Genomic DNA, 27,760 nt, shown 5'->3' on the forward strand with positions numbered 1-27,760 from the left:
ACTAGATATTTCTTCCAAATGTTAGACGAGACATAAGTATATTCTTATTAAAAGTGACTAGGTATCAATTTTACCCACACAATTCGGGCAGACTTGAGTAATTTATAGCATCCTCAAAGTCAGTCTTTCAAAAATTCCAAAGTATAGGACATGATAAAAGTCATTTACAATCGTTCGGAATATCGGTGTTTGGGCAGATATGATCCAGGGACACCCAGTATGCAAGGGGAATTAGTCCCCCCTCTGCAAAGGCGCCAGTGGCCTGCATTGCAGAGAGGTGTAACAAGGGTGTGGCCTCATTACACTTCTCTGCAATGCAGCTCCCTCGCGCATACTGGAGGCTCCTGGTGGACTAGTTGACCCCAGGGACCCCCAGTATGCAAGGGGAATTAGTTCCCCCTCTGCAAACGCGGCAGTGGGCTGAGTTGCAGAGAGGTGTAACAAGGGGCATAGTCTCATTACACCTCTACAATGCAGCCCCAGGCGCATACTGGAGGTTCCAGGTGGGCTAATTGGCCCCCAGGGGCCCCCAGTATGCAAGGGGAATTAGTTTCCCCTCTTCAAACATGCACGGGGGCTGCGTTGCAGAGAGGTGTAAAAAGGGTTGTGGCTTCATTACACCTCTCTGCAATGCAGTCCCCTGGCGCATACTGGAGATTCCTGGTGGGCTTTCAGGTCTTATATAGTTAGGAATTAGCATTAAAAAAACCTTTGAAATTCACTGAAAAAACCACAGGTTTCACACCAGTTATAGTTAGGAATTAGCATTTAAAAAACCTTTGAAATTCACTGAAAAAACCATAGGTTTCACACCAGTTATAGTTAGGAATTAGCATTTATGAGTGATGTCACTGACCATGTCATGAGTGATGTAATATGTGACGTCATCAGCAGTGCATTGCACGCGCAAGTTATAGTGAGTCCAACTAACTATAACGTGGAATTTCATTGGCTTTATATCAGTAAAATTTCCAGCTAACTATAACTGGTTTTTTCAGTGAATTTCAAAGGTTTTTTAAATGCTAATTCCTAACTATAACTGGTGTGAAACCTGTGGTTTTTTCAGTGAATATATATATATATATATATATATATATATATATATATATATATATATATATATATATATATATATATATATATATATATATATATATATATATATATATATATATATATATATATTTATATTTATATTACCTACTGGTCAAAAGTTTGGGGGTTATTCTTTGAGCGTTATTCTCTGAGCGAGGCCGAACTGCGGAACGGAATTACACTAAATTTGGTAAAAAGGTAGGTATTGGTTCAGGAAGCATTCTTTTTTTTAAAATGGTGTAAATCCGTACAGAAGTTCCTAAGAAATTCCAAAATAAAAAAATATCGATATTTGGTGACAGCGGTGGATCTGCGAACCCTCCCAATCACAAGCTTCGTTTTGATTGGCTGTCAACAGTCCAATCCAAGAAGTGTTGGCAGCCATCTTGTGACTCTATAAAATTGAGTCACAACAAAAAAGAGAACAAAAATGGTTAAAAAAGAAAAGAAAAGGTGGCAGTGTAGAAACACCCGGACCCTCTAGGCCTCAGGGCCTTGAAAAGCATTTTTTGTCCTGTGTTTCATTTTAATCAGCCCCTGGGTGGGCCATGATTAGTATTATCTGGGGGCCATGTGCCCCTCCCCCCCCCCCAGCCCCAGGGACCCCCACAGGGCTTTATAATTGATGCATGGGGGCTCCTGCCCCTCACGTTGCCTCGGGTACCACCACCTCCCCAGGGCATTAGTGAAATTTTGTGGAAGGGCCTCCCATGCCTCCCCAAGCCCTGGAGACCACCATCTCCATGGGGGTTCAAAATAAATGAAAATGTGGGGGGCTTCTGTCCCCCACACTGCCACAGGGACCAACACTTCCCCGGGGCTTTGAACAAATTAAATACGGGGCTTCCTATTGGACCCCTGGCCATGGGACCACCACCTCCGATTGGCTTTAAGTCTGTTGGAGGATGACTGTGCAGCCCCCCTCGTGGAGCCCTCAATGGCCCAAGCCGGCTCCAGCAATTTCCTGGAGTGCCCACCCCAGGGACATTGCAGTTTGCCATGGCAAGGTGGGAGCACAGCTCCCACCCTGTCATTGCAAACTTCTGCTTTGTTTCGTGTAAGTGACAGTAGGAAACCTGCTCATGCTTCCACGAAGCAAAGCAGAATTGCTTCTGGGCAAAGTGAGCTGCATGTCAGCAGATCCCTTTGCCCAAAAGCAATGCAAGCTCCCGTAGGAGGAGGGGAGCTGGCAGGGACAGTGAGGCATTGGGGCTCCCCCCGCGGTCCCCAATGTGAGGGCCGGCCCTGGGGGATGGGGTCCACGGGGTGAAAAGGGGCCCAGGCGAGGGGGCCACTTGAACCCCCTCACGAATAATCATTTTTTGAAAGAGGCAATGCCCCGGGGGATGAGATACCCGGGGCTGATAAAGGCCTCAGGATGGGAGCCACACGGCCCCCCTCCATTATAAATATATATATATTTTTTTAATGAAAATATGTGGCCAGGATCCTGGGGATGGAGTCCCGGGGTAAAAAATGGCCCAGGGAAGGGGGTGCCATGTGGCCCCTCCCAGAATATATACATATATTTTTTTTAAATGAAGCAATGCCCCGGGGGATGGGGTTCCCAGGGGTGATGAAGGGCTCAGGAGTTGGCCGTGCAGCCCCCCCCCCTCCATTAAAAATATTTAAAAAATAATAAAAAAACTATGTTTCAGGCCCTGGGGTATGGGGACCCCAGGGCTCAAAATTAATTAAGGGAAAGGGGGCTACACAGCCCCTCTTCCAAAAAGAAAAAGAAAAAAAAGCCAGCATCTTGTCGGAGGCCCTGCCCCCTCCTTGCACCACTCTGCAAATACGCCTCCTGATGCATTCTTGGTAGAGGGATTAAGTTCCCTAGAATCTTAAGGGTATTTGAAGGCCCACTAGCCCACCAGGTACCTCCAGTAACCCCACACAGTGGCATTGCTGAGAGGTGGTCCGATGCCACGTCCCTTTTTACACCACTGAGCAAACTTGCCTCTTGGCGCACTGCTGGTGGGGTGATGAGGTCCACATGTGTCCTTAGGACCTCAGGACTAAAATCGACTTCATCCCACGAGCAACAGTGCGCCAGGAGGGGCATTTGCACAGTGGTGTAAAAAGGGAGCATGGCCTCAGACCATTCTCAGCATTCCAGCTGTATGGGGCCTACTAGAGATAACAGGAGGGCTAGTTGGCCCCCAGGGACCCTCAGGGGGCATGGGGACTTCATTCCCTAACCAAGAGTGCACCATGAGGCGTTTTTGCAGAGTGGTGGAGGAAGGGGGCGGGCCTGTGTTCACGTCTCAACAATCCTACTATCTGGGGCTTACCGGAGGTGACAGGTAGGCTAGTTGGCCTCTAAGGACCCCCAGTATCAAAGTGGACTTTAATCCCCATCCAAGAGCATGCCGGGAGTGCGTTTACAGACTGGTGGGCAAAGGGGGCACGGCCTGCTTTGAGAACCTACCAGTGCAACTGCGTGGTACTTACTGGAGGTAATAGGAGGGGTAGTTAGCCCCCAAGGACGTCCTTGGGGGCCAACTACCCCTCCTGTTACCTCCAGTAAGTCCCACACAGTGGTATTGCTAAGAGGTCTTTGGAGGCCATGCCCCCCTTTCTCCCCAACTCTGCAAATGAGCCTCCTGGCGCACTACGGTTTTGGGGATGAAGTCCTCTTTACTCCTGAGGGACTTTGGGGGCAACGAAGCCCTCCTGGTACCTCCTGTAAGTCCAACGCAGCTGAATTTTTGAGTGCTGGTCGGAGGCCCGGCACCCTTTCTGCACCACTCTTCAAACGCAACTGCTACTTTATAGTTATCAATTAGCATTCAAAATGTTTTATATATATATATATATTACTTACTGGCGGTCGCTAGTAGGCATATATAGTTAGGACCTAGTTAACATAGGAAATTCCGAACATTCTATTGAGAATAACTTTGGTGCCGATTGAATGATCTGCCTGTAATTTACGTTAAATTTGCCTCGCTGCGCTCCGCTCCTTCCCTGAAAGTTTCGGGGGGATTCGTCAAGCGGGGGCCGAGAAAAAAGGGGGTCCCAAAACGTGTTTTCCCCATGTTAATTTCCATAGGGACATTCTGACAAGGCTACAGCTCGAACGGCTGAACGGAATTATACCAGATTTGGCAAAATGGTAGGGACTGGTATGCAGCAGTGCCTTCTGTATGTTTGGTGTAAATCACTCCACTAGTTCTAGAGAAAATTGAATTTGAAATTTTTCAAATGGCATTTTCTATGGGACCTTTAGACACGGCTAGAGCCCGAACGGCTGAACGGAATTACACCAAACTTAGCAAAATGGTAGGGACAGGTATGCATTAGTGCCTTTTCTATATTTGGTGAAAATCCCTCCAGTAGTTGTTGAGAAAATTGAATTTTATCAAATTATATATCTATATGCGCTCACCGTACGCGCACCCTACGCATACGTGCGCGTACCCTTACGGACGCGAGCGAGTTTCTGATTGGCTGGCAGTCGACTGTCAACATTCCAAACTATCCAAACCAGAAAGTGTTGGCCACCATCTTGTTTTTCAGGAGAACTGAGGCAAAAGAGAGCCCAAAACAAGAGTGGAAAACACGAAAAAGGGGCTGGGTAGAGACCTCCCAACCCTGCGGGGTACGCGCACCGTATGCATAGGGTACGCGTACTGTGCGCGTACGTCGCGATTTAAAAAACTTGGTGGTCCTTCTGGGACCCTCTGAGAAGGGCTAAGGGGTCAGGGGGTCTCAACCCTACCCCCTTTTCGCGTTTTCCACTCTTGTTTTGTGCTCTCTTGTGCCTCACTTCTCCTGAGAAACAAGATGGCTGCTCAGGTGGTCCCAGAAGGATAATAACATATATAAACGTTATCCGCTAATAGAATTAGCATTTACAAAACCTTTGAAATTTATTGAAAAATATAGGTTTCACGCCTAATATAGTTAGGAATTAGCATTTAAAAAACCTTACAAATTCACTGAAAAAACCATAGGTTTCAAGCCGTATATAGTTAGGAATTAGCATTTAAAAAACCTTGCAAATTCACTTACAAAAACATAGGTTTCAGGCCTTATATAGTTAGGAATTAGCATTTTAAAAACTTTGCAAATTCACTTAAAAAAACATAGGTTACAGGCCTTATATAGTTAGGAATTAGCATTTAAAAAACATTGAAATTGCTCTTATACAGTTAGTTGTACTAACTATATTTCGGGCACCCGCAATCCACTGCTGATGATGTCACATATTACATCATTCATGACATGGTCAGTGACATCACTGATGACATCACTGATGACATCTCAAATGACATCACTGATGACATCTCATTTGACATCACTGATGACATCACTGATGATATCATTCATGTGATAATACGATGCACCTCCTCACACTCTAATATAACCTTTTGATACACCCAGTGTTAAATACAGACTACCATTCTTGAAACCAATGACACAACAATACCAGTTACTACATACGCACTCACTGATTCCTAGGTCTACACACACATTCACTCATTCACCCATAGAATCACTCATACATACAGTCACTCATCAATACATCACTATCATATGCACTCATACACCTATATAGACACTCACACACTGACATTCATCCATGGAGTTACTCACACACCTAGTCAGTCATGCAAAGAATCAATCACACTTCCATTTCCTCAACTATACAGTTATACACAAAACACCTTACTTATTCAAACATATACTAACACATACTTACTCTCTTATACAATCGATGATACAAGTACACAATGACCCATATAGCCACTCGCACATTCACTGGCTCTCATGTATAGTCATTTATATATGCCAACTCTCACATGCACTGTGTTTTACATATGTACTTACTTGCACATGTAGCACTGAGATATCCATTCACTCACCAACACATCCCATGCACACAGTCAACCGCCCATATAGATGTTTCCCCATGCACTCTTGAACTCATACACCTAGTGAATCAACTGCTCACACATCTATGCACAGAGTCACAAACCTCCCAGCCACCCACACACACACTCAGTCTCCCATTCAAATACTTGGGCAACCAATCAATAACCCATTTAGCCACTCATATAACTACTGATCAACACATGCAGCCGCTTACACAACAACAGACATACTGATGCACACATTCAGACAGTTTAGTCACTAACCCATGCATTTAGTAAGACACATTTAATCACTCACTCATACAGTCAGCCACACACCTACTAAATCCTTCATCCAGACACTTATACATCCACTCATTCTTCAATATGTAAAACATATTTAAACTTTACAGAAACACACAGTCACTGGATGATGTCATCAGTGATGTCAAATGAGATGTCATCAGTGATGTCATCAGTGATGTCACTGACCATGTCATGAATGATGTAATATGTGACATCATCAGCAGTGGATTGCGGGTGCGCAAAATATAGTTAGTACAACTAACTAAATAGGAGCAATTTCAATGGATTTTAAATGCTAATTCCTAACTATATAAGGCCTAAAACCTATGTTTTTTTAATTGAATATATACTGTTTCTCTCCTAGCTACGCATGTTTGCACATGAAGCTATGGGAGGAACAGGTCCTGGCGGGTGATCTGCTTAACACCATGGAACAGCACGTGGTCACCTATTTACGATATATTGATGACCTTTTTTTCGTATGGAGGGGGACAGAGGAGTCAGCAAGACATTTTGTGGAAAGGCTGAATGTGAATAATTTGAATCTGCATTTTACATCTTGCATTGATGCTAAAAAAGTTTGTTTTTTAGACATGGAAATATATGTCAGTGAAAATCGCATGCATACTAGGCTCTACAGGAAGCCGACTGCTGGCAATACCATCTTGCACGCAGCCAGCCACCATCCTGGCCATCTGATACGCAGCATTCCCTATGGGGAAATGTTTCGCATCAGACGCATATGTAGTAGCGAGGAGGAGTGTAATATAGCTCAGGAGGCTTGCAAAATCAGATTCCTAGCAAGGGGGTATTCTAAATCCTTGGTTGAGTCCGCTCAGAAGAGGACGCAACAGATATCCCGGGAATCCGCCCTGATCCCTAGAAACAGAGAGGAAGAAACCGCTGTGGGGGGAGGGGTGAATAGCCCTCGCATGATTATGACATACAGCAGGCAGCATTCAGCTTTAAGAAAGATATTTTGCGGTAACTGGAATCTCATATTGGGAGATCCGATTATTGGCAACAGAGTATCACAAAAGCCACTCCTCACCTTCAGAAAGTCCAAATCGATGGCTAATGCTTTGGTCCAGAATGCCTTGGAACCCCAGATGTCTTCGACATGGAAGGCTTTAGGAGGGGGTTTCAAAAAATGCATCCTGTGTAAGGCGTGCAAATATGGGATCAACAAATCTTCTTATGTTGTCCCATTCTCCAGTACCCCTAGGAGAATCACCAAACGCCTGACTTGCAAGACAGATTACGCGGTATATGTGCTGGAGTGCACTTGTGGCTTGAGGTACGTGGGTAGTACCCGCTTGCCGGTCCACAAACGTGTACTTCAGCACATCAGAGCTATTTCTAACAAAGACCAGGCCTACCCTGTTGCTAGGCATTTTGAACAGCACCATAGCTCTAATCCTATGCATCTGTCGTATTTTGTTTTGGATGCAGTCTGGCCCATGAAGAGAGGGGGTGACCGTGAGGCGAAATTGCGCCTACTGGAAACCCGGTACATCCTAGAACTTGATAGTAAGCAGCCACAGGGTCTAAATGCAACGGAAGATCTTTACACCTGTTTATAAAGTCATGACAGGCATTATGCACTTGCTTTCTCTTCTGCGCTTACAATTATTCCAGGATATGTCAGCCATTCATTATGTGTGTTTTTTTGGAAATTGCCGCATGGGTACATGGTCTTTTTAATTTTACAACACTGTTGTTGCTGCATGTTAAAACATCTAAAGCCTCCACATTTTCTGTGTTAAGAACTCTTCCATATACGGGAGGATTGGTCCTTGGAGTTTAACCAAGGGTTCAACACAACATGTGTTTTTTTGAATAAGTTATGATTTCTTTTTCATACATTTATTTGAGCACTAGCACGAGCACTTTATGTATTTTTTGTTACTTAGCACTTTTCTTAGCCTATGCCAGTAAGTCAGGTACTATATCAGGACGCAAATTCACGAGATTCTGTGCCCACTGGGGCTTAATTTTTCTCATCAAGTGCCTTGTACATTTGGAGGTTGAGTGTTTTGTGTATTTGAACATCTGATTGCAATGAATCCATGTTTGATTTATGTGGGTTTATGTTCACGACACGATTAACTTGTATTTATACAGTTATTTATAACATTTTTTGTGGTTTTTAAAGTGTAAATATATATTTATATTTTATATATTAAGCCACTTGTACTTTTAGCAGGGTATGTATATGAATTAGACATAGATCTGCTAGCACTTGAAAATGAAGTATTTCTTCTATGTTGCTGATTCTTGTGTAACGATTTGCGCGCGCACTTGCACTTTAAATGTTTGGCATTGGCTGTAGGCAACTGGCCATGTGATCAAGCTGTAAAGGCGAAACGCGTTATGGCGGCGGCAGGCTTGCTGAAATAAACACGAAGGATTAAGCACTACAACTTGGGTCCGTTCTTTCGTCAGCGTGAGTGTGGGGCTGGGGCTGCTGCCTTAGCCGGTGACGAACTTTCGTTCATATGTATATATATATATATATATATATATACATATATATATATAAAACATATATATATATATATAAAATAAAAAAACAGCTACTAGCAAAGATAACAGTAATATAGGATGGTTGTGACCGGAGTCTGGCCAACTCGACTGTACTCAATCGCCACCTATCTGGTTACACATGGAAAGCGTATTTGACATTTTTCAGCATCTGTTTAAAAATGAAGCAGTTCGTTTGGGACGCTGTGGCAGATACCGAAAATATGTCATATAAAAGAAGACATTAACTTTACATTCATCATGTGAGAAGAAAAAATGATGATAGTTATCTTACTTACATAAAACGTGATAAGAGATATGCCGCTTGAACGACTGTGCAAGTGATATGGTATCTTTTTGCATTAAGCGGCCTTTAATCTTTTTTTTCCGAGCAGCGCCACTATCCAGCATATTAGGAGGCAGATTTGAGGTACTCAAACCCAGCTGCGCCTTTCGGATAAAAATCACTCATCTAACCTTAATTTAGACTCAAGGGGAACGTCGCAGAGAAAGTCACAACAAGGTGGCATCCTTAATACATAATAATGACACATGCAGGAAATGCACCATCATTCATAAACGTGAGCGTTCTAAATTGCTTCCATCATCGGGACTAATTGTGGTGATTATTAATGCAGCGGTATGAACTGTCAGAATTGCTGTATGCAATTACATTTGTGCAAATGCTTCATTACCTGCCTAATGATTTTGGGAGATATGCACTTGTAAACCACTGTTTGTGTTAATATAATAAAGGATTTTTTTTTTTTTTGCTGGGCATGTCAAGTGGAACGATTTGACCGTTAAATATGCGTGTTTACCGTTGGAAATCCAGTTTGAGTTTAATCTGCGTATGTGGTGAACAATGATGCGTATTTCAACGCCTTCCCGCCCAAGCCCACTGGGAGTCAAAAGAAGCCTTGGCAAATGTTGTCAGACCAGCCCACACGCTGCGTCTAGCGCGTGAGCCTGACCACTGCAAGGCATTTGGACGATTTCTCTTCCCCCAAGAAAAATCTGACAAAGTTGCAAACATGGTTCGTTTTACAATTCTTCATTATAAAACTGTGCCCAATCATTATATTACTGGATGGAAACGAGAGACAGGGCTGCATAGCTCAATGAATGATTGGATAGTTGAATGGCGAGGAGTGGGTGGATGAAATAATTCAAGAATGGTTCACAATGAATAAATAATTTTAGCTATGAGGAGCAAATGGTCTCAATGCACTGACCAAAAGGGAATGCTCTCGTTTTCATCTTAGATTCCGAATTAAAATGTCATTCCCGCCCAACACTACCACTGCCAATCCTTGTGAAACATCCATAGCCCTGATGTATGTAACACCGTGAACTGATTTAGCTCCTCATAGAATTAAACACAAAGCTTTAGGCTTTGTTCTAAAACGAGAGAGGGAAGGAGAGACCTATGTTGTTGAGAATTGCTCAACGTGAAACCAGAAAACAATTATTTTTTTCATAGTGCCTCCTTTGTCTTCATCCTGATATAGGAGCATCTTGCAATTCATCAGCTCGGGGTGTGCAATGCACAAAAGCAAACAACTCTAACGTTACATCTACAGTAACATCCATGTAGCGCTCAAAAGGCAGCTAACTAATAGCAACATTGTTTGGGCAGTCGTGGTGGAGACATGAACTTCTTTAAGTACAGAAATATAATCTGTCACTTCTAACAACTGCCACTCAATGCAACTGCATAGTTTAATAGAGTAAACTGTCATGCGTTGCAAGGGCCGCATTATAACAAAATACACTGTTTTGAATTTTAGGAGTCTTTCTCATTTATGTACTGAGCTCTCCGAGAGTAGCATCAGACACTCCATCTCCCTCCACCTTAGGCCCTGAGAGTCAGCACTGCTTGTGACTACTCTGCAGGGGACAGGAAGGAACCAAATTCAAAAACAAATGGTTTGAAGTGGAACTGCATTATTTTTAAAGTGCCAAAGTGCTGCTGGCAGGAAACACAGGCCGACCGGCCTGCGGTGACAAGAAGACCAACTCCCACAGGTAGTTAAATCCACCTTCACCCCACCTGCCCACTGGGGAAAGGCTTTGTGTCTGGTAGCACCAGTCTGGCCATGCTCTCTGGTGTGATGTACAACTTTTTTGCACATCGAAATCCAATTACATGTATGAACAAAAACAGATGTATTTTCATATGGCTGAGATACCCGCCACCCCCTCTCAACACAATCCCCAAGAATGGGAATACGGAAACATTTCTGAACTTTTGGAAGGCGGGAGGGAGTTACCCTCCCGGCCGTATTTATTAAAATATGAAACAAAATCAAAACATTAAAATAACAGTTTCATATCATGTACAATTTCATTTCCACATTACGATGTTTTGGCTGACCTTAACATATTTCTAATACAAAGGTTCTCCTAGCCGATACTAACATCCTACAAAACATTCTTAAATTGAAATTGTACATCCTAACGTTAAGGGCCAACGGCAAGGTCGTAACCGGTGTCAGATCCCTAAACCAGAACTACCCCCTCACTTGTGAGGGGCGGCCACACAGAGGACTGTACCTCATGTCCACATACCAATTTCCCTTGTCTTGACGGGGGCCCCAATTAACTCGACGCCATTTTAAGGTCGTCCGAGGACTCGTGTGAGGTGTCTAGAAGGTAGCGTGGACCCCCCTCCCCACCCCACACAACTTACCACATCTGCCGTCGCAGATGTCCTGGCCCCGGGAAATTCCCAGGAGGGGCCCGTAGCCCCTCCTATCCAGGGAGGGGCCTTGACCGCCTTCCCTTTCCTTTCGGCGTCCCATCCTTAGAAGGGACCGCCTCCCCGTTGAGGGGCCAATGGCCACCTCCCCCCGGGCGCTCCCATCCATAATGGGTGACGCCCCCCCCCATAGGGATCTTCCAATTACTGCTCACCGATCATGACCTTACCGCCCGACCGAAAATAAATACGACATTAAACTAAAAGGACTAATCACTAAAAGACAAAAGATGCTCAATATATGAACTGTCGAAACATCACTGATCAACACTGGTGCAAATACTTTATTCGATAAAACCTACTGTAAGCAGTTATCCACTTTATTGCATAATGAATCACAACTTTTAATCAAAGCAACCTGTAAGAAAATCGAGTTACCACTTTATTGCATAATGAATCACAACTTTTAATCCAAGTAACCTGTAAGAAAATTGAGTTACCACATCACGACTTCACTTCAAACCACTTGCTGTCTCCAGGGGCTGGTGGGTGGGTCAAAATTGGCTCTTCGTTCCGTCTCGAGCTCACGTGCAGCGGGGAGGTGCAGCTTCAGAGCACGGGGAGGTGCAGCTTCAGAGCACAGGAACAAGAGGATGCTACTTTGGCTTGTCGCTCCTTTTATCCCTCTTCGGGCGGGCGTAAACCCGCCTCCGCCCGCCTCCGGGGGCGTGGCTGGCGGCTTCGGTGTCTAGGACAACCCACTCTAGGGCGGGAAAAAGCGCGCCCCGGCTACGCCGCTTCGGGCATACCAGCCGGGACTCGTCTCCCGCCCAAGATGGCTTCCCGGGGGGATCGGGGTACTCCACCATACGTTCGGGGGGACCGATTGGTCGCCCCTTTCCAAATGTCCCTTCCTAATTCAAATAAGCAGGTTTTATGGACATTTAAATCCACAAATGTAACATACTACCGCAGACAATCTATTAATACTGCATATGTTGTTTAGTACCAGCTGGAGGTAGTACGGGAGAAAGCAAGGGTATTAAGAAGGGGACACTGGGAAGGAAGTTAACCTCTGCAGGTTGTAACTTGATGAATATTTATAAGCCTTCACAATGATTTGTGTCATCTAATTAGTGAACTAAAAAGGAGTGCACAAAATTGATTGGAAACTGTGATTATATAACACAGAATTTCACTCTGTTATAGGAAAATTACTTTGGCAAAAAAAAAAAAAAGTTCCTTGTGTGAATCAACATCATGTCACGGATATTCCTACAAACTGCGTGCCCATTGCCCAACCACACTTCATACATTTCCTTGCGCACATTAGGGGGATTTTGTGAATTGCATGAAACGTCAGATATGTATGCAAACTTCCGCATGTAAAATTGTAAGTAGATTTTTAACTTTTCAAAAATAATTTGCAAATTAACTCTTCTTACATAAACATTGTACTCTGAATTCACAGATGGAATGGCGTGGTAGGATATTCTATGGAATCAAGATATCTTACCTTAGTGTTCGCTTCTAAGTAGTTATAGAGGACATTGGCGCAAATGGTCAGGTCTCCATTATTGAAAGGATATCGCCGATTCCATCCCTGAGGTCCGAACTTCAGTCTCCCAGCAACACACGCATGGAAATAGCACAGGGAAAACAGGATACTTTTAAATTCGTGTTCTCTGGCACACATTTCCAGAGTATCCTGCAAAAATACAAAGAAAACTTTGTTACAGCATTACTTCTGAAGCAAATGGTCTCACATTTACTGTGAAAATAGAAATTAGCTTCTACAAGGATTCAGACAAATTTACACAAGAAGTGGACCAAAAAAAGTTTAGATGGGAACTGAAGATCACTCTCTTACGCCACATCCTGTCTGACCGATTTACCCATCTTAACACCTAGTTTATAAGGACATGAAGGCAATGGTGAAGGTACCTGACTGACTGGACTTCTACAGTTAATAAATGATAAAATTAGAAGCATGGGAGATTTAAGACCGCACTTCTTAACAGGGTGCCATGCAATGTTCCACACGAACTAGAATATAGCAAATGTTATGAAATTACCAGACTGACTGTATACTCTGACTGCTTGGAATGTGACCCCTTAATACCACCTGTGAGCATCACAGAGTGAAACCACCATCAAATAAATGGATGTGTGAAGCGAAAGGGGCATAGCTGTCTAGTAGAATAGGATTTTGTGAGCAGACAATGGGCACCACTTCTGGTCCTAAAGAATGGATCGGAAGTGGGCAGCTGCAGTTTCTGTCCAAGGGCGCCAGGCTCCGCCCATTTTGCATTACAGTAAAACCTTTCCAACCGTAGCAATGCTAAATCGGTTTTAATTTAAAAAAAATACACACTTAGAAGTTGCTTGAATTGGGGGCACTGTCTGCTCCACTCACTGCATTGTTGCTGTGATCGATAACAACACACACAACACGTGACTCACAGCGATTACATTGCTCCCCCTGGATGGGCTCGAAGTTTTAGTATTTGCCAAGCTGAGAATCTCTCAGCCCTGAGGCCTGTGAGGTCATCAGCTCAGCAAAGACTTAGGGTCAAGGCCAAGTCTCCACTCCCTGATGCCGTGGGGGTAATGTTAGCCCTGGGCGTTTCAGATGCAAGCCCTGTAGAGCTAACCCTCCACGTCAATCAGAGAGTGGAGAGCATTATAACCTCACCCTTTCCCAACACCTCACAGGGTGGGGTGGTACCTCCCTGTGAGGAGGAAGGAAAGGGTGTGGTAGACTGGCTTCAGGCGGGAAAGCAATAAAATGAATCTGCACAGACAATTTGTGTTGAGAGCCGCTGCTTCCCACACACAAGTTGGAAGCCATTTTAGCTCTAGGGTGTGTCTGAGTGTTTAGACACATGATTTACTGCAGTCTGCAGACAATGCCGGCAGTGTCCTTGACACAGCATTGCAGGTTTGCGTGGTGACTCCAACTCATGGACGTCGTATGTGTCTGTGAATGAGTCAGCAGAGTAAGGTAGTAAGGTAAAATAAAAGTAACAGCTGCCGGACCCAGGCCTATATGGGTTTGTTCTAATTGGGCTTCTTCAGGCCAGGGTCTTAGTGCACTCACACGTGCCAGTCGCTGCGCCCCACTGCATCACTCCCAAGGAAATGGACAATTGTCATTACTGTGGTTTAACCAAGGGCGTAGCCTTTAAATCACATAGACACAACTCATTGTGAAATGATAAGTGACAACCTTGGTCATAGTTAAGCCAACATTGTTATGAGAACATCGTTCATAAGATCAGCCAGATCATACATAATTGCTTTGAGAAGCAGGACATAAGGCAGATGAACAGCTCATCGTTTGTGCAAGCAACATATCAGTATCTCGACCTTCCTCTACAAAGGAACATTTCCGAAAGGTTAATGGCAAGAGCCAGCAGGCCCCTTTACCTTATCCATCGCCCTCACCTTCAACCAAGGGCATACATTTAATACTAACTTCCAGGGCACTGCATCGCGGTCCATCCCTGCCAGGAGATACCTACCACTAGTAAAATCCCCCCAAAATGTTCAATTTCTGGCATCTCGGAGTAGGGCAGAAAGGTCCAGGACCACCCGCAGGTCTGTACTCCCTCCTGCCTGCTCAGTGCCCACATTTATAAACTGCCTTTCAAGGGGAAAGTCCAGTAAATCAGTCCACATTTGGGGTAGCCCCCATTTCTGCTGCAAGAAATTCTGCCACATTCTGCCTTCTTGCCTGAGTGGGTGGTTGTGCAAATCCGTTGTGATGGTTCCCGGTGCTCAGTTAAGGGAAAAAAAGGCTGATACCACGCTTGCGGGGCCTTATAAGCTGCTGCCCCCCTTGGGCCCCCTCCAATGACGTCATGGTGCGACTCCTCTGTTGTGGCGACACCAGAGAAGGACGACTCTCCACCCTTGGCTGCTCCTGCCTGTATCACGACTAAGGGCGCCCCTCTGCTAGGCGCTGGGTGCGCCTTCATTTCTTTGGTCCTTCCGGGATAGAGCTGAGTGAGAGCACAGAGAGAAACAGCACTGGTGGCAGGGTTGGTGTAAAACAGCCTGGTCTGAGACTGCTGGCCTCGTTAACTGTTGATGCACAGACACGGGAGAAGAGGGCGCGCCTCACCTGGGCCTGGCTGCCCGGCGTTTGAAGAGCCCTTCCTATCCTGCCATTGTGGACAGATGCCTGCAACTGCAACGTGCACTGCAACATTAATGCTGTACAAGAAAAGGCTCTCTACGCCTGGCCCTTGTTGGCTGAGCTTCTTTTCATTTGAGTGAACCATGTCACACCGGCTCACTCACCTAGTTTAGAAGCTGAGGCAAAGAATAGCTGCAAGGACTGTCCGGTTATGACCATAACCAAAACGGAGATGCCCAGAGAGGGGCACATCACACTGGGGTTCATCCTCAGCTGTTTTTGACTGTGCCTATGACAATGCAAAGCGCCTTACAGAGTAACACTGTCTAGCTAAGGCCCCTGCTGAGGATGTGAGGCTCGTCCCAGAGCAAAGCCCCTTACAGAGGCCCCTTACAGAATACAGAGGATGAGGCCAGCCATTACCAATGCAAAGCGCCTTATAGAGTGCAAAGGATGTGAGGCCAGTCCCAGTGCAAAGCACGTTAAAGAGGCCTGAGAATGTGTGGCCACTGCGCACATGAGTATGCCAGCACAACTGTGTATCACAGATGTCGATTTGTATTATACATGATGTTGTGTCCTGATACAGTTATACTATGTTTATTTAACAGCTACGCTCCCTGAGGAAGGGCTACAGAGAGCCCGAAATGCATTGGAGCCCTCATAGTTATCAAAAGTTTTTTTGGGAACATGAAAAATGTTGAAAGTAGTGGAATGATGGATTGAATTTCATTATGAACTGATAAATGAAAATAATAAACGAATTCTAGAAGAACATTATTGAAGTTGTGTGGAGTCCTCAGATTGATTCATGAGGAACCGAACTCCTGAGTGCCCATAGGGGATGCAACTAATGAATCATTAGCATCACACCTTGTTCTTATGTTCTAGACGCCTCTGACGGAAGACGTCACCCTTGGAGCACCAGTAATTTTTTACGTAGATCTGAAATATAACGCAAAATTAACTCTTAGGCTGTGCACCAGCTTCAACTACTTCAGATGTGTGGCCAGTCCCAGTGCAAAGCGCCTTAAAGAGTGCTGAGGATGTGAGACCAGTCCCATTTCACTAGCAATCAGCAGGATACCCTAGAAAATCTGTTTTAACGTGGTGGAATCTTGCAGGGAAAAAACAGAAAATGCCTTTAGTTACTCTCTTCCCTACTGATCGAGGACATGATTAAAAGTTGCCACATTGATGGCCTTATATGAAACATTTAGCCAGTACTGGATTTTTGTTACAAAAAGTAAAAAAAAAAATCAGGACTGACTGACAATCTTTCCTGTCATGGGATGGGGAGTTTGCAGTCTGAACAGTGATGTGTTTGCTTGCTAAGTCCACTAGAATTAATTTTGTTTAGTAAACTTAGAGAGATGCCCAGCAGGGCATGGTTCAAGTCCGGTCTGTGAAGGGGCCTGGGAAGACCCAAGTCTGTGAAATGCACTGCCTCAGTCCTTATGGTTTCAAATTCTTGTTGCCATTTATGTTAGAATTTTAGTAAAAGTTAAGACAAAATTACAGAAAGAAATTTCAAAAAATTATATTGTTGAGTACAAACAATTTTTAAGTCATACAAGTACCTATGCGTAAACTTGAAAATAAACATATGCAACTCTCTGTTGTATGCTAATGTGCTTTTAACAAACATCAAATTGCATCAAATTCCATTTTAAATCAAAAGTTCAAAACAAGAAGAAATTCCCAATGCATTCTGGTTATAGTAACCCTTCTTCAGGGGTATTTTCAAGTGAAAATATGATGAATGAATTCTGTTCCTTCCGTATGGAACTACAACAAAAGTGGAGAGTAACCAGAAATATCACAAGATGTCTCAGTGTAAATGATAACATTGTAAACAACAATAGGATTTGCACATTATAGAAAGCTGTTTTAGGGAAAGAAAGCTGTTATAGTGAAAGTTTGTTGGATAGAAACAGCAAAGGGCCAAAATGACTTCTACGGCAAAGGACAACAGGCCAAGCAAGCCCTGCCAGGACTCGTGATCCCCTCACAAGAATAGAGGAATGTGAATTAAACTAATAACTTTGTTTGTCGTGGCAAGTTACACCAAGGTAAAAAAATTAGGGGCCATGAGCATGCGAAGTGAACAAGCAAACGCCATGCTGCTATGTGAACTTACACTCGCGCTGCAACGGAGATCGTGAATCTCTTCACTGAAAACATAAAAAAATACAGTGCAACATGAGGCTTCTTCAGTCAGCACATGGTTTGTGACTGTTTAATAAGATGTGAAGAAACCTGAGGTTACCAAGTGCAACATCTACTGCGTTCTGTGATCTTGTTATTTCAAAGTACGAACATTGAGCCGCGGTGTAATTTCAAATCTCGCCAACCTTGTGGAAACCATAAGGACTGAGGCAGTGGATCTCACAGACTTGGGTGATCCCAGGCCTCGAAACATGTCATTATATGGCAGGGGTTAAGGGTATACCCCCCAGTGAGATAGCACGCAGACATACCATAAAACGTTTTGTATAAACTTAGTTATTAAATTTCAAGGCATATTATCCACAAGGTGTGCAGGTCTACCCATATACAACGTATTTAAATAATATTTGCCACTGCAACTCAACCACAAACTAAGTTGTATTCCTCTCGAACAATGCTGCCTTTCAATTATTTTATTAGACAGCTTTAAACAGTTGTTGTGACTGCAAAAACATAGGATGTGTGCAAGGTATTTAGAATAATGATACAGTGCACTTATTTTAGCTTTTGTGTGTTCAAAAAGTGACCAAGAGGGCAATATTTACATTCAGCTTTAAATTAACCTTAATTCCACCTCAGACAATGCAGGTTTTGATTTGTTACATTAGGCAGCTTTCAAAATTATTTGCAACTGCACCTCACTCACAACCTACATTGTATTATAAACTTTACCCAGCCAAAATACTAGCTTCATGGATGCCCTTTTGCTGTCCTTTTAAAAACAAATAACATTTGTTCTTTGCCCAAGCACAGGTTATCACATTTATGGAACTGCTTGCCTGTCATACACACACACTTTCCCATTCTGTTTCCTGTGGGATACGAAAATGAGCATCCCACCTCCCTTCAATTACAATTTTATGGGGGAAATTTCATTCATCGCTTTTACATGTTAACTACTGTGCACAATTTCCATCATTTTAAATAAAATGATTTCAGAAATAAAAATAGAAAAGTCCTTTCCACTAAACATGATGCGTATTTACTATCACGTTACCCATTATCCGCCTTACTATTACCTACCACTACCCATACCAGTCTCTATATTAAGCACTGCCAATCTCCATATAAAAACTATATCATAATACTTTTTTAAGACAGCCGTTCGTGTTTCTACTTCCCTTCCATTTCACATTTTAAATCATAGCTGATATCATCCCTTGCGTATTAATAAACAACAAAATAATAATGGCTGCCTCATAGCAATTTAGGCTAAATCTTTAAACATACTACACAACCTCAGTGCTCTACAACACAGCTAAAATAAACTAAACGAATAGCTCTTGCAGAGGCGAGACCTATTGGCTTTTGCCAATGTTTGTTTAATGGTGGTGGGCAGACAAAATGTTCAAATGCACAATTTGTTAAAAGAAGGTTGGTGTCTGCTGTCGCAAAATACTTTCTCTACTTAGCAAGAATGAATGAGGCAGAAGGTTTTTTGCAAAATTCTGCAAATGGGCAGTTCGCAATGAAACCCGTAACGGCACAAAATCAAGCCCAGGTCCCAAACCAGCATGTGTGCAAAAACACACAGACTAGTTTGTGATCTGGTCTTAGAACATCAGGGACCCTGTTTAATGATTTGCTGATGCATGCTCATAGCGGAGATATGCACGTCTAATAATGAAATAGTGATTTAAACCAATAATTCCTGCCTTAGAAAGTCGTTAATGGATGTTGTGGCTTTGTCAACGTTTGTTGTTGATGGTAAACAACATTAGCAAATATAATAATGAGAAAAAAGAGTTAACTGACCAGCACAGATTGATCATGTATGCACCTGCATATGCCAGGACATTGCAGTGCCCCATTTTGGATTTTTTTCTTTTTTTTGTTGGACTTTTACTGTTCTGCAAGATGGCAAATCTCCATCTGGCAGCAGATAATTAGAAGACATGAAGAGGTGCACGAAAACACATGATGGAGAAAGAAGCTCCTGAGAGCAAATTGACCTTAGTAGGAACTCCGAATATATAAAAACAAACAATAGAAATTCAAAAGAAAAGATTGAAGGGGTTCGGGGTGACAGCTCAACCTGCGGGCACGAGACAAGAAAGAGGGGAGGAGACAGCAACACAGAGAATATGGGGGTGTTGGGTATGTGAAAAGAAAGCAGCACATGGGAAAGAAAAACGTATGTGAGCCAAGGAATGATCCAAGTCTTTCACATGATGGTAAAGAAGTCATGCTTCAGGGGAGAGGAGGGACAACACCCAACAAGAAAGCCAAAAAAAGGAAAAGCAGGAGGTGGAGCCAATGCCCACTCCAAATATTAGTATTGTACGTATTAGAAACTGTCACTAGAATTATCCCATTCAGATTTCCTCATGATTATGGACTTGCTTCATTTTCCACATAATCCTTAAACTAGTACTAGCAAGGTGCAGCTTGGCATAGACAGTAGTAAATAGCTTATACATTGGTCCTCCCTTGTAGAAAGATGCCAATGGCAGCAGGACTGTCAACGACACTCAATTCAATGCTCTCTGTAGACAAGACCTTAAAAAACAAGCATTTTCAATGCAATAGGTCTCCCATTCACGCGAGTTTGAGCTATTGGCATTGTAAATGACAATGCCTTTTATGTTTTGGGTTTTAAAACATAAATAAAAGGTATTGTCATTTACAATACTAATAGCTTAAACTCTTGCAAATGCGAGATGCATTGCAATAAAGGGCCTTCTCAACCGCTTGTTAGATTGTAAATATTAGAGGAAGAGCATGGCCTGCAACGTCTTGAAAGTGATGATAAATAGTACAGTGAAGTCAATGTGTAAGTATTGTAAATTACACAGACACAAAGTGTGAAGTGAGAGTTACATATGATCCGAGCTATAAACCCTGAGAAAGCACTCCAACACCTTTTGCTCTATGATAATACTGTTGCGGCTAAGGAGAAAGAGCGGGAGGGGGTCTATTTCCTGCCCTCTCTGTGATCTGAGTGTGCAGTGTGGCATTTCGTAATGTCATTGCTATATTTGGCCTAATAAAAAACACTCCAGCGGGAGTAGGGCACTGGCTTCACCTCCTGGTGCAGGGAGAGCTGTGCTTTATGGCAGGCATGGAGGGAGGTAGGGGTGGTCTCGGCTGCAGCTCCGGCCTCATACAGTGCCCCTGCTATTACTAGTGAGCGAGAGGTGCTGCGGTGGTGGTATTGGTGGTAGTGGTATTGGTGGTGGTGGAGTAGGTATTGGTGGTGTTGATGGTGGTGATGGTGGTGGTGGTATTGGTTGTGGTAGTGGTATTGGTGGTGATGGTATTGGTGTATTGGTGGTGGTGTTGGTATTGGTGGTGGTGTTGATATTGGTGTTGGTGGTGGTTGTGTTGGTGGTGGTGGTGGTGGTATTGGTGGTGGTGGTATTGGTGGTGGTGGTATTGGTAGTGGTGGTGTTGACAGTGGTGGTGGTATTGGTTGTGATGGTATTGGTGGTGGTGGTATTGGTGTTAGTGGTGGTGGTATTGGTATTGATGGTGGTGGTGGTATTGGCGGTGGTACTGGTGGTGGTGGTGGTGTTGGTGGTGTTGGTGGTGGTATTAGTAGTGGTGGTAGTACTGGTGGTGGTTGTGGTAATGGTGGTGATATTGGTGGTGGCATTGGTGGTAGTGGTATTGTTGGTGGTATTGGTATTGGTGGTGGTGGTATTGGTGGTGGTGGTGGTATTGACGGTGGTGGTGGTATTGGTGGTGATGGTATTGGTGATGTTGGTATTAGTGGTGGTATTGGTGGTGGTATTGGTGGTGGTGGTGGTGCTGGTTGTGGTGGTATTGGTGGTGGTGGTATTGGTGGTGTTATTATTGGTGTTGGTGGTATTGGTGGTGGTGGTACTGGTGATGGTGGTGGTATTGACGGTGGTGGTGGTGGTATTGGTGGTGATGGTAATGATGATGTTGGTATTAGTGGTGGTATTGGTGGTGGTATTGATGTTGATGGTGGTGGTGGTATTGGTGGTGGTGCTGGTGGTATTGGTGTTGGTGGTATTGGTGGTGGTGGTGGTGGTATTGGTGGTGTTGGTGGTATTAGTGGTATTGGTGGTGATTGAGGTAATGGTGGTGGTATTGATGGTGGTGATACTGATGGTGTTGGTATTGGTGGTGCTAGTGGTGGTGGTGGTGGTGCTAGTGGTATTGGTGATGATATTGATGTGTTGAGGGTGGTGTTATTGGTGGTGGTGGTATTGGTGGTGGTATTGGCAGTGGTTGTATTGGTGGTGGTGGTATTGGTGGAGGTGGTGGTATTGATGTGGTGGTATTCGTGGTAGTGGTGGCATTGATGGTGTTGGTATTGGTGGTGGTGGTATTGGTTGAGGTGGTGATATTGATGGGGGTGGTACTGGTGGTGGTGGTATTGATGGTGATGGTATTGGTGGTATTGGTGCTGGTGATGGAAGTAGTGGTGGTGGTGATGCTATTCGTGGTGGCAGTGGTGGTATTGGTGGTGGTGATGGTACTGGTGGTGGTAATGGTACTGGTGGTGGTAGTGGTATTGGTGGTGGTGGAGGTGGTGGTATTGATGGTGGTATTAGTGCTGGCGATGGTAGTAGTGGTGGTGGTGATGCTGTTCGTGGTGGCAGTGGTGTTATTGGTGGTGGTAATGGTACTGGTGGTGGCAGTGGTATTGGTGGTGGTGTTGGTGGTGGTGGTGGTGGTATTGGCAGTGGTGGTATTGGTGGTGTTGTTAATAAAACAGGCTTTTGAAAACAACTTGACAGGTCGCTTTAGTACAGACGACATGTAACACAAATGTGCTGTTGTCAGCTTCAGCCCATTAGCACACAACTATGTTTTAACTGGAATTCACATGACTTAATTTGCTAATCATTTCACTTTGGGGGTTTGAAACAGACACAAGAAAGTAAAGGTGATTTAAAGCGGGTGCCCGTGTTACAGGGGCGGCTGTGGTGCTTAAAAAACACATGCGGTTACAGCTGAAGCAGCCCATGTCCGTCCTGCAGTAAGAGAAACTCAATAAAGTAAATAGCGCTTACCGACTAAATAACAGGTCCTGTGTAACAATGGAAGTAAAAGGGCCAGTCCCCATGGGAGGGTACAAATGAAGACACGGTTGCACTAAAGAGGGACTAATAAGCCTATTAACAAATCCGTAGGCAGCATTCCCGAAAGACAATGGCACAAGCCAATGAAAAATATGAGAGGAGAGTGGGCACAGCTTATATTCTCTTCTTTTTCTCTTCTGTGTGTATTCTACTCATGGATAGTCTTCCTAGAAGCACATCCAGTAACACTTATGTTTCACTTCTACAAAGAAGATGATCCACCAGGTGCAGTAGTGTGGCTCACTGGTTAGAGGCGGCAGACCCGAGAGCAGAGGACGGCCCGGGACCAGGGTTCGATTCCCGACGCGGCAGGTTTCTGGACCAGGGTCAGCGGACTCGATAATTCTCTCGCCTCGGTGCCCACTCTGATCAGCGATCACACTCGGCAACTCTGGGCATAAGCTTGCCTCATCTGCACTAACGGCCCCACCAGACCGCCGGGGATGCCTGGTCTCACCCTGGAGATACCCATTAAGGGACCATCTCCCAGGGAAGCCAGGAAGGGTTTCGCAGCGGTCGAAGCGCGGAGATACTCCTCCGGGAGTCTATCCTAGCGCTATATAAACCCACAATTAATTAATTAATTAATTAATATATTCCTTTCGAGGATATTGAAATTCCACTCCCTTACCAGGAGCATGAGCTTTGGTTTAAAAGCACACTAAAACATTTAAATCACATTACCAGGCTTGGTCCACTAGGTAGACCAGGAGCAACAGGGCTGGCCTTAGCCGGCTATACACCTGACCCTGACAGTGAAGCAATGTTGGATGATGAATTACTTAGTTATATACAAAGATTAATAGAATTATATGGTGAAACCACAACTGTCTCAAAGTCCTGAAAAGGTCTTTACTAAAAGCACCCCTACTCCTTCTAAAAAGAAGTGGGAAAATAGCAAACAAACTTCTAAAGAGAAGCATTCTCGTTCCCGTGGTAGGTCTCCTCAAAACAGCCCTCTAAAAAGAGGTATAACCTCAGGAGTAGGGATAATTTGAAAAAAAGTGATAGATTTCAAGATACTGATAAACGTTCCTCTCGTACCTTTCAGACTTTGTCGTAGAAATCCGAAAGAAGAGGAAGGTCAGAAAACAAGAAAGAACGCATGAAGTCCAAAGACGCTCAACACGTTCAGAAGAACAAAAAACCTAAATTCACCAAAAAGAAGGTAGTAGGTCTAAAACTCAGACATGCAGAGGATCTTGAGGACACAACTCAAGAACAGAGAATAGGCTCAAACAAGGTTGGACAGTGCAGCAGAAGTAACAATAGCTCACCAGACCCTGAAGGGTCTTCTGGAGACAGTGTACTTGAATGAAGACATTCAAGTTGAAACTGCAGACACCAGGGTTAGCTCTCCACATAGGAGCACAAGAAAAGTGAAAGCACTCTTTTGGGAGCAACTTTCTAAGGGTTATGATGACATACTAGTGACAGAACAAGACTGGCCACCAGAATTTGTCAGGGAGTACCCACATGGCGAAGACATCCTTATGCCAGCTTTCTCTAATCATATTCCAATACATTTAAAATATACTTATGCCAGGAAATGGGCAGTAGCCCAAGCCCCAGCATTATATAAAAATCATGTAGGATGGGATGAGGACTCAGCTCACCATAAAATCCAATAAAAAAATCAACCAACTGCACAAAGGCAGTACCCAGTTAAGCAAGAAGGTAAAAACAGGTCAGGGAGATCTTAGATCAACTTGAATAGCAAGAGGCGATTGAAGCATGCACCTCATCAATGAACAATCCTTTGTTTACTGGCTCCAAACCAGACAATACATATTGTGTAGTATTGGATTACAGACATCTAAACTCTTGTAGCAAACATTTGCAGTGCAAAATGCACACAGTACCTTCAAAAACGATGAAAATCTTACAGTCGATTCTAGGTTTCCTGAATTTTAGAAGAACTTACATTCTAAACTACGCAGAAAGTGTTAAACCTCTCTATGAATTAAGTACACCTGATTTTAAAACAGTAAATTGGAAAAAAGAACACACACAAATATTGCGTTCACTCCAAACAGACATGCTAGCAACCAAACATTTATAAACACACGTAAACGCACGCAACTCAGTGATCCGAATCATTCCGGGTCAATGCGGATTCACCTGTATAACTTTTAATGACGGTGAAAAAGTACCAATTGCATACAAATCACATTTGTACACACAAGCAGAAATTAAAATTACATCAATAGAAAAAATTCGGACAGCCGTTAAAACCGCTGTAGCAAAAGAAAGAGCCCTAGCACAGGGTAAATACATTATGGTCGTAACTCCTGTACCTGCCTTAGAAGTAGTGACAAAAGCGAGCATTCCAAATGCTAAAGCTTTACATCCAAGATGGATACAATGGTTTAATTCTCTTGCTGCAACTGATGTTGAATACGTTTTTGATCCTTATTTGAAAACACAAGCATTTCTACAATACAAACAAGAATGTTCTCTACCTACTGAAATTCCGCCTCCTGACCAGTATGAATGTGTAATTTATACTGACGGATCAGCACAACCCGCTACAGAGAGTAAACAAGCTTATAGTGCTGCATGCACGATTGTTAAAGGTTGTATGCACAATGGCAAATTCAGACCTATGGTCACAAAAACTCAGTCTCTAGGAGATTGTACAGCTCAGCGAGCTGCACTACAAGCATTCAAAATGGCACTTGAAAATACGGATCGCAAATTCTCCACACTCATAGTGTGCGATTCTTTCTATTGTGTTCAATCTTATTATGAATATTTACAGAATTGGCTTCAAAACGGGTTCAAAGATGCAAAAGGTGGCACAATCAAGCATGGAACAAGTAGTTCAGTTGCGAGAAGGACTACAAAACACTCACGTGATACACACACTGAGTCATCAACGTGATGGCGTTCACGTTGAAGGGAATTCATTGGATGATGAAGCCGTGAAGGCAGCTGTGCAAACGGCTTCCGTAGCTGCAATCACTCCTTCAAAAATGAAAACAGACGGTGAAATAATGATGGCTGTCAATACGACAAGCAAAGGCAGGGGTACAGTGTTACCTCAAGGGATTCCACTCAAATACTTTTATATAACTGATACAAATAATGTTCAGTTTGCTCGAAGCCCTGGAGTGGGGGATAGTGAAATTCCAAACATGGAACATAGATTAGCACATGAAGGGCTCGCCTCTGCTCATGAAGGTGTTTCTGCCACAGTATCATTATTAAAACAGAGGTACTGGTGGCCAGGCATTAGGAAACAGCCCAGAAACTATGTTCTGGACTGTGAAATATGTCAGATGATGAAGGTCTCAACTGTGAAACATCCTGCGCAGACGCCCCTGTTAATTTCAGATAAACCATTAGCTTGCGTTTACCTGGACCACTGCGGATCACTTACAAAGGGATGAAAACTATAAATATATCATGGTTGCAGTGGATTCATGTTCAAGGTTCCTTTGGATGTGGCCTCAGCGCTCGGCTGATGCTCAAACTGTTATAAAAGATTTGCGAGTCTATATCGGCACATACGCAATTGGCACGTTATATTCTGACCAGGGTCCTGCGTTTAGCTCTCGAGCTTACAAAGAGGCCATGGCCAGTTTGAGAGTTTCATTGCAGTATTCTAGTCCATTCCATCCTGAGGGAAATTTGGTTGTGGAGAGAAAAAAACGGGACGTAAAGCAATCTATAACAACTAGGGTATCAGGTTCGGGTGGGTCAAACATCTAATAAGTGTCCAACGTAGTCTTAACAACTTGCCAAGAAGTTCTCTAGGAAGTATCACTCTATATGAGGTCCTTTTTGGGACAAGAATGTTGGTCCCGGACCTTGATTGTCACACAACAGTGGTGGAAACAAAGAAATTTGATATCAAAGATCGTTTGGCTGTTTTACAGGACTTAAATGAAATAAGAACGAAACAAAGCAATGTGTTCCTGAAGCCAACCACCACTGGGGAAAAACCAACCGTCCCAGCAAGGCCTTTCTGGATCCCAAAGCTTGGTGATCTAGTCAGAGAAAAGATTGTGGACAAGAAGGACTTTGGGCCTTCTTACAGACAGCAATTACCTGTCCTAGCAATCCATGGATCAAGAACAGTTTGCTGCCACCCCTTGCTGGTAAAAAAGAGAACAGATTTGTGTCCATCAACCTGGTCAAACCACACTATGTGGCCATTACTAAGCAGTAGGCCAAGTCAACTCTTACAATGTAGTAGGTGCACTCCTCTAGGTACAATCCAAGAGGTTCAAACTGAGACACTCATCACCATTGAGGAATCTGCAGTGAGAAAAGAAGGACTAAGCAACATAGCTATGGAACTTGTACCTCTTGAGACCCAAATAATAGTTCATCAAGAAGCACTTGTCTACAAGCAGCGGTGAGTGAGTTGGGCCCCCCGTCCTCCCTATGGTGCTCCCCGGGACGGCGAGCATTCCTCACAGCAGGGCCGGAAGGCTGGGATCAAGATGCCCAGACTGCATAGCAGAGGGCGGCGCACCCCAGACTTAAAAAGCGAGGGGTAGAAGTAAATGGCACCAAACTGTCCCGAGGGTAGAGGGGCAATGACCGCAGCATAGCGAGACTTGGGCACCAGACGGGGACTGTCAGGGGAAGATATAGGAGTGGTCCGGGGTGAATGAGCCTTTGTGCCTGACCTCAAAATGGCGCCCGTGAAAGACACAGCCTAAGCAGCAAAGTACATAAGTAAACCGGACACATCAGCAAGAGCAATTAGGATGCTGTAAACACCATTATACTGCCAAGCACATCAGTGCCTCGCCATACAAGCACCCAGGAGTTTCAAGGATAGTTCAAACTTTCGCCTCATAAAAGAACACTAAGCACTGCAATGACCTGAGCCACAGGT

General features: G+C 43.9%; 1 protein-coding gene across 1 annotated transcript in view; it reads right to left on the reverse strand.

Moving 5' to 3' along the window:
- The window catches only part of DNAH11 (dynein axonemal heavy chain 11), a 3,435,931-nt gene that overhangs the window by 256,894 nt on the left and 3,151,277 nt on the right, over window positions 1-27,760 (reverse strand). The window contains exon 76 of the mRNA XM_086939827.1: window positions 13,001-13,192. Within this exon, the coding sequence (XP_086795953.1) occupies window positions 13,001-13,192 (192 nt within the window). The remainder of the gene's footprint in view (window positions 1-13,000; window positions 13,193-27,760) is intronic.

This window comes from Lissotriton vulgaris, chromosome 10, assembly GCF_964263255.1.
Source record: "Lissotriton vulgaris chromosome 10, aLisVul1.2, whole genome shotgun sequence".
Taxonomy (NCBI): domain Eukaryota; kingdom Metazoa; phylum Chordata; class Amphibia; order Caudata; family Salamandridae; genus Lissotriton; species Lissotriton vulgaris.